Genomic DNA, 14,535 nt, shown 5'->3' with positions numbered 1-14,535 from the left:
TTCCCTGATTCACCATAGCAACACTGCCCTCCTCCAGCTCACACCTCAGATGCTGCTGTTAGAACAGGGGCTGTTCTCCCTGAAACATCCAATCTGCATGCCTTCCAGGCCAGCTCCTTTTCATCATCCAGGTCTCTGCTTAAACACTGTCTCCTTAGAGAATCTTCCCTCCCTCCCTCTGCCCACACCACCACCCCCCAAACCCCGTCTCGCTGCAGCCCATTATATTTTCATTCAGTCTTTATAGCACTTATCACAGTCTGAAATTATATTGTTTATTAGTTCACTATTTCATCTTCTACTCAAGCAGAATTGGAGCACCATGAGGACAGGACTTTTGTCAGCTGTGTTCACTGCTGTATCCCCAGCTTGGCGCCAGGCTTGGGAAAGGGTATGAGGGGCTCTTCAGCACCAGTTACAACTCTCCCCAAGCAAACAATGCTTGTCCTGCTCTGAGAATATTTTACTGACCACAAAGATTGAAAGTGGGTTTGGGACCTGATACCCAGGGTCATCACTACTGACAGAGGTCTTGGGCCCAGGTCGGCCCTAAAGTTCAAGGGGTTCCTAGGAGGAGGTGGTGGGAGCCAGGCCTTTGAGGGAGGCAGTGCTATGCCCCAGGCATGCGGGCCAGGCCTATGTGTGATGTGTCTCTCTTCCTCTTGTCTTCTGTCATCCTTCCCACGACATTATCTGTCCTGGTCCTTAGGCACTGGGAGTCTGAGTGTCCAGGAGCTCAGGCTTGGCATCCAGCGTGGGAGATGCAGGACCATGGGCAAGGACCACAGCAATGTCAGGCCCTCCACAGATGATGGTGAAGGCTTGGGATTCCTCAGGTCGAGGGAGCTGGGCCATCCCAGGGAAAGTAGTAGTAGAGATGGAGGACACAGGGAAGTAAGAAGAGGGGAGGAGGGAAGGAAGGGGGAGAAACCATGAGGAACAGGGAGGTTGAGAGGGGAAGTGGTATCAGGAGACAGACAGAGACATGGGCAGAGAGAGAGGTGAGAACAAGAGAGACATTCAGGAGGGAATGAGGTGGTATGGGAAAACAAGGACAGAGATGAGGGAGGACAGAGACATGGAGAGACAGATATGGGGGGTGGGAGAAATGCAGGGACAGAGAGACAGGGACATGGGTATGGGGGACAGACAAAGAGGCAGATGAAGAGACACGGGGAAATGGGGAGATAAATGGGATGACAGAGAGATTGGGGGCGGAGGGCAGAAAGACAAAGATAAATGTGGGAGAGAGAAGAAGAGATTGAGAAACAGGGATGGAAGAGGGGCAGGGGATGCAGAGAGAGACACACCGTCAGCCCAGGGGCCCTGGCAGGCTCCATGAAGAGCCTCAGGCCTGAGTCTGAGTTCTGTGCTTGTCCCTCTCCCCTCCCCAACCAGCATGTCCATCTGGTGCATGGCTGGTTCAGGCCAGTCTCAAACAGAGCCTCCAGGGACAGCCACTGCAGCTCCAGCTGACTGCTACCATCTGGGGATATGAACCCAGTCCTGCTAGATCTGCTGAGCCTTCGGGAAAGGCCAGAAAATATGTTAAAGCATTACTGAGGCCAAATGAATGGTATCTGTGGGCCAGGTCCACCCCACTGGCTGTCAGGTGAGGACACCTCAGCTACAGAGGCACCTCAGGGGCTTTCGGAAACTCCTCCCCACCTCCCTTTTCCAAGCAGGAACAAGAGCCCCGGGACCTCAAGTGTGCCCCTGGGGTTTTAAGCAGGAAAAAGTCCTGGCCAATTTTTAATTTTTAAAAACATGATCCTTTCCACTTCCCACCCCAGAAAATTCCCAGCAGTAAAATACAGGGGCAAAGGGCCTTAGATAGGGTCTGGGAAACTCTAGTATAGAGCTGCAAACCAAGCTCTATAGGGGCCATGCCCAGAGGTCTCCAACAGAAGTGCACAGGCCTCCTCTGGGGCAGGACAGCTGAGTTTGGATCCTGACTCTGCAACTCACTGGTTGCCTGGCTTTGGGCAAGTTACACTGTACTTCAGTCTTTCATATGGGAAATAGGGACTGTCAAGATCAAGGTCAAGCGAGTTTTCATTAAGTTATTAACTGTGTCTAAAAGAGAGTATGTGTGTATGCTAAGTTGCTTCAGTCCTGTCCAACTCTGTGCAACCCCATGGACTGCAGCCTGCCAGGCTGCGTTGGCCATGGGATTCTCCAGGCAAGAATAATGAAATGTGTTGCTGTCCCCTCCTCCAGGGGATCTTCCTGACCCAGGGATCCAACCCACATCTCTTACTTCTCCTGCATTGGCAGGCAGGTTCTTTACCTCTAGTGCCACTTGGGAAACCCCCTAGAAGAGAATAGGGGTGCTTAAGTATTATTAATAAAGGGAGAAGCCACTACTCAGCTCCCGCCCATAGTTGCTTAGCATTGCCAGATTGATTTTTTTCACGGCAGCAATTTGGAAACCTGGGTGAAATGTTGTGACTTTTCAACTCTGGACTCTAGACGGAAACACTGGGGCTGTGTGAGCCAGGCGGGGCACTCACCGCACACAGCCGGCCCCAGTGCGCCCGCGCCTGCAGCTGCCGCGCCAGCTGTTCCAGGGCCCGCAGCCGCGCCTGGTGCCGCTCGTGGCGCCGCTGGAGCCTCCGCACCCGCCGCTGCAGCGCGCCCAGCGCCGCGCCCAGCCCGGCCCTGGGGTGCTGGGCCGATGCTCCAGGGCGCGGCCCCGCGGGCGCCGGCTGAAGCGACAGGGGCGTCAGGAACACGGTGGCTGGAGCCTCGGGGGCCCCGGAGGCTGGCCCCAGCACCAAGAGCTGTACAGGCCCAGAGGCCAAGGATGGGGTCGCCTGCAGAGGCGGAGGCACGACGGGTTTCTCCGTGCTTCGGGAACTCTGCTGCCTCTGGAAGACAAGGCGCGGGGGGACATCAGTGCCAGACTCCAAGGGAAAATTCCTCAGGTGGGGAGGGCTGGGGATACGATTCCAGCTACAGGGCTTCCCCAGCTCACCTGGGCGGGCGGCACTCGGGAGAAGATGGAGGGCACGGCGTCGGGTCGCAGGTAGCGCACGCCCCAGCGCCACTGGAAGCAAGAGGGGGCGAAGTGCTCGCTGCACAAGTGCTGGTGGCAGCTGGGCACCCAGTGCTCACGGCCCATGTGCCTCAGCCAGGCCTGCAGCCGGGGGCCATCCTTCAGCGGGAACCTGCCAGGGGAGCGAGGTCAGCCATGTCAGGGGTCCAACCCCCGCCCCACAGCAACCGCCAGCACACGCACACCCAGAGAGCCTTGAGTGCCAAACCTCTGCCTCCCCTGGGCCAGAGTCTGGCCATGCCTCCCAACGAGGGTGTGTGTGTGTGTGTGTGTGTCTCGCAGGTGGTGTGTGTGTGTGTGTGTGTGTTAGTCGCAGGTGGTGTGTGTGTGTATGTGTTAGTCACAGGTGGTGTGTGTGTGTGTGTGTGTTAGTCACAGGTGGTGTGTGTGTGTGTGTGTGTTAGTCACAGGTGGTGTGTGTGTGTGTGTGTGTGTTAGTCACAGGTGGTGTGTGTGTGTGTGTGTGTGTGTGTGTGTGTTAGTCACTCTGTCCTGTCCGACTCTTTGCTACCCCATGGACCGTAGCCTACCAGGCTCCTCTGTCCATGGGATTCTCCAGGCAAGAATACTGGAGTGGGTAGGCATCTCTGGATCTTCCCCACCCAGAGATGGAACCTGGGTTTCCAGATTCTTTACCATCTGAATCACTAGGGAAGCCCACCTCTGCCTCTACCCATATCTGATTTTTTGGCTCCATCTTGTGGTTCAGCTGGTAAAGAATCCGCCTGCAATGTGGTAGACCTGGGTTCAATCCCTGGGTTGGGAAGATCCCTTGGAAAAGGGAAAGGCTACCCACTGCACTATTCTGGCCTGAAGAATTCCATGGACTATATATAGTTCATGAGGTCACAGAGTCTAAGAGACACAACTAAGCGACTTTCACTTTCATCTTTTAAACACCCAGCATCAGCCCACCTCTCCCACAATCTGTTGTCTATCCCCCAAAGCCTCCAATCTCCCTCCTGGTCTCTCTTCCATGGCCACTATCCCCTCCCCACTCATCTGTTCCTCCACAGGAACCTAAGGGAGCAGTTAATAAAATTGGACAAATCTAGAATGTGGGAGATCCTATATACATGGGGCTAAGGGTAGGGCTATAGATTAAAGGGGATTTAAGAAACATCAACACAAAGGCAGATCTGGGCTTCCTCTGCAACCAACCATTCTGTAAAAAGACATTTTAATCCAGTTGGGGAAAATTGAACATGAATTGGTTATTAGATAATTGTAAGAAGTTAATTTTGCTAGGTGTGATCATTACACTGATTTAAGCTTCTAAAATAGTCATCTGTTGGAAAAATATTCTGAAATATTTATGAATAAAAGGCTGGAATTTTCTTTAAAATACTGCATTAAAGATGTACGTGGGAGGAAAGTGGAAGAAAAAAATTAGTGAAATGTTGACTACTGGTGTAACTGAGTGATAGATACATGAGGATTCATTTAAACAACACTATTTTTTGTGTATGCTTGAAAACATGTCAAAAAGTTTTTAAACAACAACAAAACATTAACTGATTAAAAATGGGCAAAGGGCTTGAATAGACTCTAAACAAGACACAAATGGCAGCAGCATATGAAAAGATGTCCAACATCATTTATCATTAGGAAAATGCCCATCGAAACCACAAGCTATTGCCTCATAACCATTAGAATGACTACTATATTAAAAAAAAAAAACAAGTATTTACAAGGATATGCAGAATCTGGAACCCTATGTGGTGTTGGTGGGAATGTAAAATGGAGAAGCCTCTATGAAAAGTAGTATGGTAGTTCCTCAAAAAACTGAAAACAGTATTACCATATGATCCAAATCCCACTTCTGGATATAGACCCCCCCCAAAAAATAAACTTCAAAGCAGGGTCTCAAAGAGATATTTACACACTCAAGTTCATAACAGCATGATTTACAATAGCCAGGAGGTGGAAGAAACCCAAGGGTCCATCAACAAATGAATGTATTAACAAAAGGTGGAATATATATACACACACATACGTATACATACATGATATATATATATACAACACACACACATACACAATGAAATATTACTCAGCTTTAAGAAAGAAATTCCGGGACTTTCCTGGCAGTCCAGTGGTTAAGACTCTACGCTTCCACTGCACGGGGCATGGGTTTTGTCTCTAGTCAGGGAACTAAGATCCCACATGCTGGGGAGTGCAGCCAATAAAAAAAAAAAGGAAAGAAATTCTGACACATTCTATATAACATGGATGAACCTTGAGTACATTATGGTAAGTGAAATCAGTCACAAAAAAAAAGTCCTAATATTGTATGATTCCATGACACTTTCTAGAACCAACATCAAAAAAGATGTCCTTTTCATCATAGGGGAATGGAATGCAAAAGTAGGAAGTCAAGAGATGCCTGGAGTAACAGGCAAGTTTGACTTTGGAGTACAAAATGAAGCAGGGCAAAGGCTAACAGAGTTTTGCCAAGAGAACACACTGGTCATAGCAAACACCCTTTTCTAACAACACAAGAGATGACTCTAGACATGGACATCACCAGATGGTCAATACTGAAATCAGTCTGATTATATTCTTTGCAGCTGAAGATGGAAAAGCTCTATACAGTCAGCAAAAACAAGACCGGGAGCTGACTGTGGCTCAGATCATGAGCCCCTGATTGCAAAATTAAGATTTAAATGAAGAAAGAAGGGAGAACCACTAGGCCATTCCAGTATGACCTAAATCAAATCCCTAATGATTATTTGGGCTTCCCTGATAGCTCAGTTGGTAAAGAATCCACCTTCAATGCAGGAGACCCCGGTTGGATTCCTAGGTTGGGAAGATCTGCTGGAGAAGGGATAGGCTACCCACTCCAATATTGCCCATTGAGTCGGTGATGCCATCCAACTATCTCATCCTCTGTCATCCCCTTCTCTTCCTGCCCTCAATCTTTCCCAGCATCAGGGTCTTTTCAAATGAGTCAGCTCTTCGCATCAGGTGGCCAACATATTGGAGTTTCAGCTTCAGCATCAGTCCTTCCAATGAACACCCAGGACTGATCTCCTTCAGAATGGACTGGTTGGATCTCCTTGTAGTCCAAGGGACTCTCATGAGTCTTCTCCAACACCACAGTTCAAAAGCATCAATTCTTCGGCACTCAGCTTTCTTTATAGTCCAACTCTCACATCCATACATGACCGCTGGAAAAACCATAGCCTTGACTAGACAGACCTTTGTTGGCATCATTAAGCTCTGGCCAGCTGATCCCGTGGCAGCTGCCAGAAATTGTGAGGTTTAAAATAAAAGGTTTATTTTAAGCTGCTAAATGTTATGAAGCATTAGATAACTAATAGTTATCCACATCCCCCCTTCACAAAGTCTTCCACCAGGTGACATTATTTACTTAATATTTTTCTTAAAACTGAGCAATTTTATAAGTTAGAGGAGAAATATTATATGACATCCCTTATATGTGGAATCTAAAAAGAAATGATACAAAATGAACTTACTCACAAAACAGAAAGAGAATGAACTTATGGTTGCCTGTACACACTGCTATATTTAAAATGGATAAACAACAAGAATCTACTGCATAGCACAGGGAACTCTGCTCAATGTTATGTGGCAGCCTGAATGGGAGGGGAGTTTGGGGGACGATGGATACATGGATAGGTATGGCTGAGTCCCTTAGCTGTTCACCTGAGACAATCAAAACATTGTTAATTGGTGACACCCCAATACAAAATAACAAGTTTTTAAAAAATTGACCAACGTTAAGTATTAAACAAAGATACCTAAAAGAGAAGCTTTTAGGTATCCTAAAATCACAATTGAAAATGGCAAATCAGTCTCAATTCCATAAATAGGAGTTAACCGTAAAAACACCTGGATATCTTAACAGACTGAGGGCTATAAGGTCTGTACCCTCTTTGTTAAAAAGTAAGAGCAAGGAGTGTTAGAAATTAGATAAATAAACTAGGAGACAAGATAAATAAACTCAAACACGTGCACACAAAAGAACACTATGAGCTCTAAAATAAGTTTGAGGCACTGTATGAACTGACATGCTATTTTTAGGCATATATTATGTGAAAAAAATGTTTCAAATGGAGTACACCAGCTTTCATAATTGTGGTAGGCTAATAATAGTCCCACAAAAGACATCCCTGTCCCAATCCTGGATGCTGTGAATACTGCATTTCATGACAAAAGATGTGATTAAGGATCCCGAGATGGGGAAATTATCGGAGATCATCCGGGTTGGTCCTCCATGCAATCAAGTTTGTTTTTTGTTTTTAATTTTTTGGCATACCACATGGCGTGTAGGATCTTAGTTCCCTGACCAGGGATTGAACCCCTGTCCCCTGTAATGGAAGCACAGAGTCTTAACCACTGGACTGCCAGGGAAGTCCTGCAAGTATTCTTCTAAGAGGGAAGTGAAAGAATATATTATTACCACAGACAAAAGAGGAGAAGGCAATGTCACCACAGAGGCAGAGACTGGGATGATGTGGCCACAAGCCAAGAAATGCCTGCAGATACCAGAAACTGGAAGACTGAGAAACAGATTTTCTCCTAGAGCCTCCTGGGGAATGCAACCCTGCTGACACCTTGATATTGGCCCGGTAAAACCAACCTGGATTGTGAGAGCATAATTCCTATTGTTTTTAGCCACCAGCAGTTTGAAACAGCAGCCACAGGAAACTAACCAACATATACTGTATTTGTATAAAGAAACACTGGGAAAGCCACATAAGAAGTTAAAGAGGCCACCTGTGGGGAGGAGGTGGATGGGATGGACAGAGGTTGGTGGTGGGATGCAGAGCAAGACTCCTTGGGCAAAAGGCAGACAGTGGTGGGTAGCTGGTCAATGAGGACTGAGGGCTGACTCAGAGGGGAGTGATGGCAGCCAAAGAGAAGAACCCCAGGGCACAGAGCCAAGAACTCCGGCTGCTGCACTTCCCTCAGCCTCCATCTGAGATCCAGCTGCTCTCACCAGCCTCATTCTGCCTGGACATGAAATAACCCTGTAATAGCACAACCCACCTGCTCCTGGGCAGAGACTGCCAAAGGATTATTCCATATCCACTCTCTGCTTCTTCCTTACTAACAAACTCCAACTTTTTTGAGGCATAATGTGCCCTGTTAAATGACGGTTTCCTGGGTTCCTTTGCCATAGTGGGGCCATGCAATTAAGTCCTGACGAATGAATATTTCCATGTTGGGTGAGACATCTGAGATAGTACCTTAAATGTGGAAGCAACCTCAAATGGAATCAGAAGCAGCTCAAGGGGCAAAGGAGGAAAGGAATATCATTAAAAAACCCCTTCCTAATTTGGTCTTATTTTTATTCTCTTTTGTTCTCTCTAGATAGCAACATCTATAATAGGAAATGTCCCTCTCTAAAAATCTACCTTAAGTGGACAGCCAATCTTTTTTTATATATAGAAATATTTTAGTCTTGTTAGCCATTCTATCTAGAGCACTGCTAGTTCTTTTTTACCTTACTAACATAATTTAAAATGTCATCAGGGTGGTTAAAGGTCTATCAAAAAAGACTACATTTCCCAGCATCCTTTGCAGTTGTAATGCCCAATGATGAAGAATCATTGGGTGGGATTTCTGGGAAGGCTTTGTGAAGTGGACCAGCTTGGTTTAGAGTTGAGTCCCTTTTACTCTTCCTCCTTTCCCTTTTCTCCCTACCTGAAATGGTAGGGCATGAGGGCTGGGCACGTGGCAGCTGGAGGATGGATATGAAAGACAGGACCTTCATCCCTGATGACTATGGAGCTGCCACATCAGTGCTGGTTTGCAAACCTACGTACTTGCTTTGTATGAGAGAAGAACAAACCTTGCGTAGACTGAATTACTGTTCAAACCATTTGCTACCATTCCCCACACAGAGACACATTTCCACTCCACTGACCTGACGCTTGCTATAGACTTGTGAAAGCAGTTAAAGTGACATGGGCCACTTCAAAGTACACAAGTTACCAGGAGCCACTGGGTGATTTCTCCCCACTTTCTCTTTTTTCCCCTCCCACAAGATCAGCAACATTCCACCTCAGGGCAGCTCCTCCAGCCCGAGTCCCTAATTAAGATACAGTAGAGAAATGCCATCAATGGCCTGCCAAGGACATTAGTCTGAGTGAGAAATAAACCTTTGTTGCCGTAAGCTATTGAGTTTCGGTGAGTTTGTTACTGTAGCATAACTTGGCCAGATTGATTCCTACAGACCCCATAATTTGGTTAAGCCACTACTATTTCAGGACTTTGTTAACTGCCAGACAGCTGCAATTCATACCTGATAGACACCCCATGAGATGACTGTCATTTGCTCCTGTGTGCTGAAAGGGTCTAAAACACAATTAATGAAATGTTTCCTTTGGCACCCTGGCAGGAATTTCAAGTTATTTCCCAGTACTTTGTTCATTATTTCACCTTGTTCCTTCTAGCATCCATGCCCTCTGGAATCTACTTTGGAGCCTATTTCTCATCAAACTCTTAGCTAAATGGCTTCTGCAACAGTGATTCAGGGTTGGGCCTTGCGGTGGGAATGGGTCAGCCTGTGTGAGGAACAGCTTGGCAGCCACTGGTGGAGATTTCAACACAGATGTGAACTGATTTTTTTTTTTCCCCCACACCAAGTGGCTTGTGGGATCTTAATTCCCCAAGCAGGGGTTGAACCCGGGCCCTTGGCAGTGAAAGCATGGAGTCCTAACCAGTGGACCACCAGGGAATTCCCTGGAGTGATTTTTACACGGTCATCTGGCTGCTGTGTACAGTCATTATTGTTCTCATTATTATGTGTGAAGAGCTTGGAACAGTACCTGGCCTGCAGTAAGTGCTCTCTAAATAAGTTATTACTGTTGTTGCTGTAAGGGAAGCAAGAGTGGAAGCAGGGAGACCAGCAAGCAACTATAACAGCATCTCATTAAGAGACAATGACAGGGACTTCCCTGGTGGTCCAACGGTTGAGACTTCGCCTTCTAATCCAAGGGGCTTGGGTGTGATCCCTGGTCAGGGAGCTGAGCTAAGATCCCACATGCCTGTGGTCAAAAAACAAAACAGAAACAGTATTGTAATGAATTCAATAAAGACTTTACAATGGTCCACATTAAAAAAAAAATCTTAAAAGAGAATGACAGCTTGGACTGCACTGTGATAGCAGAGGTGATAAGAAGTAGTCAGACTGGGAACGTGGTGGGTTTTTTCCTTTCTTTATTTCCTAATAGTTTAGTGAGGATTCTATCATCAGCATTTGTAACTGTATTTCCAAAGAGTTAGGGGTTTTGTTGTTATTGTTGCAGGATGGGGAGTGTCAGAGGGTAGAGTTAAAGCATGGATTAGTTGTATAGACTGCGGGCTGGAAGAAGCACAAGCTGGAATCAAGATTGCCGGGAGAAACATCAATAACCTGAGATATGTAGATGACACCACCCTTATGGCAGAAAGTGAAGAACTAAAGAGCCTCTTGATGAAAGTGAAAGAGGAGAGTAAAAAGAGTTGGCTTAAAGCTCAACATTCAGAAAACGAAGATCATGGCATCTGGTCCCATCACTTCATGGGAAATAGATGGGGAAACAGTGGAAACAGTGTCAGACTTTATTTTGGGGGGCTCCAAAATCACTGCAGATGGTGACTGCAGCCACAAAATTAAAAGATGCTTACTCCTTGGAAGGACCAACCTAGGTAGCATATTCAAAAGCAGAGACATTACTTTGCCAACAAAGGTCTGTCTAGTCAAGGCTATGGTTTTTCCTGTGGTCATGTATGGATGTGAGAGTTGGACTGTGAAGAAAGCTGAGCACCGAAGAATTGATGCTTCTGAACTGTGGTGTTGAAGAAGACTCTTGAGAGTCCCTTAGACTGCAAGGAGATCCAACCAGTCCATCCTAAAGGAGATCAGCCCTGGGTGTTCATTGGAAGGGCTGATGTTGAAGCTGAAACTCCAATACTTTGGCCACCTGATGCGAAGAGCCAACTCATTTGAAAACCCCCTGATGCTGGGAAAGATTGAGGGCAGGAGGAGAAGGGGATGACAGAGGATGAGATAGTTGGATGGCATCACCGACTCGATGGACATGAGTTTGGGTAAACTTCGGGAGTTGGTGATGGGCAGGGGGGCCTGGCGTGCTGCAATTCATGGGGTCGCAAAGAGTTGGACACGACTGAGCGACTGAACTGAACTGAACTGGGGGCAGTAGTGCTGAAGAAAAGAGGATCAATTTGTGTCCTCAGTTTGTCAATGACTGACCCTGCACCTTTCCATGAGCTCTGTCAGGGCAGGAACGAGATGTGTCAGTGTCTCTCAGCAGGGGCTCGCTTACTACAGGAGACACTCAAAGTTGCTGAATTAACAAATGGTGGCAAGTGGCCCCAGTGGTAAAGAGCCCACCTGCCAATGCAGGAGACACAAGAGATGTGGATTGGGCCCTGGGTCAGGAAGATCCTCTGGAGGAGGGCACACAACCCACTCCAGTATTCTTGCCTGGAGAATCCCATGGACAGAGGAGCCTGGCAGGCTACAGTCCATAAGGTCACAAGAGTCTGACACAACTGAAGCAACTTAGCACGCATATGCACGTCAGAGTGATACATTTTAAAAAGCAAGTCTGGACATATTGATTCAGTTCCAAAGACCACTCTACTCTCCTCCTACCCTGAAACAGGGTCCCTCAAAGGATAGCTGGGATGTGGAGTTCCGGGTTTCCTGGGAAGCTCATATGAGACACATTCACCTAATTAACCCTACAAATATTTACTGAGCACCCACTATGTGCTAGGCACTGTTTGAGGTGATAGAGACACAGCAGGGAATAAGACAGACAAAAATCCCTGCCTTCAAGAAGCTGACATTTTAATGGAGGAGACAATAAACGGATATATTTGGTTGCCCAAAAAGTTTGTTGGGCTTTTTCTATATAATCTTGTGGAAAAACCCAAATGAACTTTTTGGCCAACCCAATATTAAACATGTGGTATGCCAGATAGTGTTAAGGTTAAAGGGAAAAATAAAGCAGGAAGTGAGTAAAGAAAATATGTACGTACTGGGAGAGGGTTATCACTTTACAGAGTAGCGGTCATAAAGGGAAGAACTTTCTGTGCAAAGGCCCTGGGGCAACAAAGTGCCTGGCATGCTGGAGGAACATCAAACGGACAGTGACACTGGCATGGAGTGAGTAAGGGGCAGGAGAGAGGAGATAAGGCCAGGCAGTGGGGATCCAGGGCCTGTAGGGCTTCGTAGGCCTGCCTTCTGCCTGCTCCAGCCTCACCTTCTTGTCTTTTATACAGTCAGGTGGGAGCCAGGGGAGGCATCTAAGCCCTGATCTGACTCAGGGGGTTACCAGTCCCCTGTGACTGCACGTGGAAGACTGTGGGAGCAGCTTGTCAAATGGAGAGCCTACTAAAATAGTGCAGTCAGGAGGTGGCCGATGCCAGGGTGGGGGAAAAGATGGGGGACAGAAGTGGTCAATTCTGGATAGACTTTAAAGGAAGAGCCTGGACTTCCCTGGTGGTTCTGGGGGTTAAGAATCCACTTGCCAATGCAGAGGACATGGGTTCAACACCTGGTCCAGGAAGATTCCACATGCTTCAGAGCAACTAAGCCTGTGGACCACAATTACTGAGCCCACTCATGCAACTACTAAAGCCCCCACACCCTGGCGCCCGTGCTCTGCAACAAAAGAAGCCACCACAATGAGAAGCCTGGGTACCACACCTAGAGTAGCCCCCACTCACCTCAAGTAGAGAAAGCCTGTGTGCAGCAATGAAAGCCCAGTGCAGCCAAAAATAAATTTTTTTTAAAAAAAAAAGGGAATGCCAACAGGATTTGCTGATGGACCAGATGAGGAATGTGTCCTGGCCCATTTAGACGAAGGCCACCAGGTACAATCCTAGAGTCTACTAAAGTCAGGTTTATTTACCGTGGCAATAAGTGAACTGCCATCAGAGGTACTGTGGGGAATTTCATCAAACAGAGGAAAATAATTATTATTGGGGTTTGCATGCTAAGTCGCTTCAGTCATGTCCAACTCTGTGACGCTATGGACAGTAGCCTGCCAGCCTCCTCTGTCCATGGGATTCTCCAGGCAAGAATACGGGAGTGGACTGCTGTGCCCTCCTCCAGGGGATCTTCCTGACCCAGGTCTCTTACATATCCTGCATCGACAGTTGGGTTCTTTACCACTAGCGCCACCTGGGAAGCATCATTATTGGGGTTTGGGGGATGGGTAAAGTTTAGATGAAATATAAGTGAAACAGTGTTTGGATAATATCAAAGCAGAGCAGAACTGTGAGTAAATGGATCAATATCAGACCTGGATTGCAAAGTGGGCCCAGGGTCTGTCTCCTTGGAAGCAATTAAGTGTGGATAGATGTGAACTACTGTGTCCAGAAACCCCTTACCTGAAGCTCTGAACCTGGGCTGTAAATCAAGGCTGCTTCTCTGTGTCACAGCGACCTAACTTCTCCAGGCCTTAAGTAAGATGTTTCATTCCTACTGATGTAATTTCAAACAGCAAAGTTTGTGATAGCCTATGATTTTAGAGAACAAAGCTTCCTAGTAAAAAAGCAGTAGTCTCTTAAAGAAGGGAAGTTTTGCTACTTCACATCTGCAGCACATCCCTGAGAAAAATTTTTTTCCTATTAACTCTTCAGCCAGCTTTTCCCATCTCTGTTATCCCACCTAAACAAATTAGAAGGCAGGTTTTTGGGGGTTTGTTTTGTTTCAAAAATTCAAGCTAAGTTTTACTTTCTCAGGTGTGAGAAAAAAGTAAAGTTGGTTCTAACATTTCTAGCCTGAAAGACAGTAAAGGATGGAAAGCTATTGGATAAGAAAGCTTATGGGAAGTTCTGGGAGAGTCAGGAGGTCGGTTTCGTATGTTTTGAGTTTGAGATGCCTCAAGTTCGTGGGGATGGCGAGTGGGCAACTGTAAGCTCTTTCTGAGCCTGGACCAACCTCACTCCTCTACACAGCCCTCCCTTTCCTCCGTTCGCCCCGTTCACTACCTGCAGTTAATCGTCTATCCCTGCTGTATCATACTTTTGCACGTTTACATGTACCGTGTTTACTGCAAGTGAAACGCGGGGAACATGATCCCTTCATCCAGCTAACCCTGCTTCCAAATACCTGCAACCTGGACCAGAAGCCCCACGCCGCGGCATTTATCCTCGGGCCCCGCCCCACATTGCTCCGCCCGTGGTCCCGCCTCCCTCTAAGCCCCGCCCCTCGCTTGCGCTCACTTGTAGAAGCTCACCGGGCGATTGTCCGCGCCCAGCTGGCCCGCAGTGTTGGAGCAGTTCGGAGCCAGGCAGTACTTGGGCATGGCTGTCCAGCCCAGCTGGGTTTTGCCCGGTCTGCTGCCGCACTTTGATCCTCACCAGGCGCCGCCGAACCCCGCCCCACCCGCGCGCTTGCCGCCTGCCTCACGTGACGGCCCTTGGGGCCTCGTCACATGCGGAGGGAAGGAAAGCTGCGCCTGCGTATTACGCGCCAGACGGCGTTG

The 14,535-nt window shown here is 47.4% G+C and overlaps 1 protein-coding gene across 4 annotated transcripts; it reads right to left on the bottom strand.

The window, feature by feature from the left end:
• Positions 1-250: 250 nt before the first annotated feature.
• THAP8 (THAP domain containing 8) lies at positions 251-14,501 on the bottom strand. 4 transcript variants are annotated; one of them, XM_070387945.1, is made up of 5 exons: positions 14,287-14,433; positions 9,859-10,077; positions 2,978-3,170; positions 2,514-2,870; positions 251-846 (listed from the first exon to the last, which is right to left on the bottom strand). In XM_070387945.1, the coding sequence occupies exons 3-5, from the start codon at positions 3,122-3,124 to the stop codon at positions 706-708; spliced, it is 645 nt and encodes a 214-aa protein (XP_070244046.1). In that variant the 5' UTR covers positions 3,125-3,170; positions 9,859-10,077; positions 14,287-14,433; the 3' UTR covers positions 251-705. The 4 variants fall into 4 exon arrangements, with proteins under 4 accessions (XP_070244046.1, XP_070244045.1, XP_005908280.2 ...); XM_070387944.1 differs by having other exon boundaries at positions 14,273-14,418; XM_005908218.3 differs by lacking the exon at positions 9,859-10,077 and having other exon boundaries at positions 14,273-14,501.
• Between the last annotated feature and the right edge of the window lie 34 nt (positions 14,502-14,535).

Source organism: Bos mutus, chromosome 18, assembly GCF_027580195.1.
Source record: "Bos mutus isolate GX-2022 chromosome 18, NWIPB_WYAK_1.1, whole genome shotgun sequence".
In the NCBI taxonomy this organism is placed as follows: domain Eukaryota; kingdom Metazoa; phylum Chordata; class Mammalia; order Artiodactyla; family Bovidae; genus Bos; species Bos mutus.
Note: the sequence above shows the minus strand (reverse complement) of the source record. Positions and strands in the feature narration are given on the sequence as shown.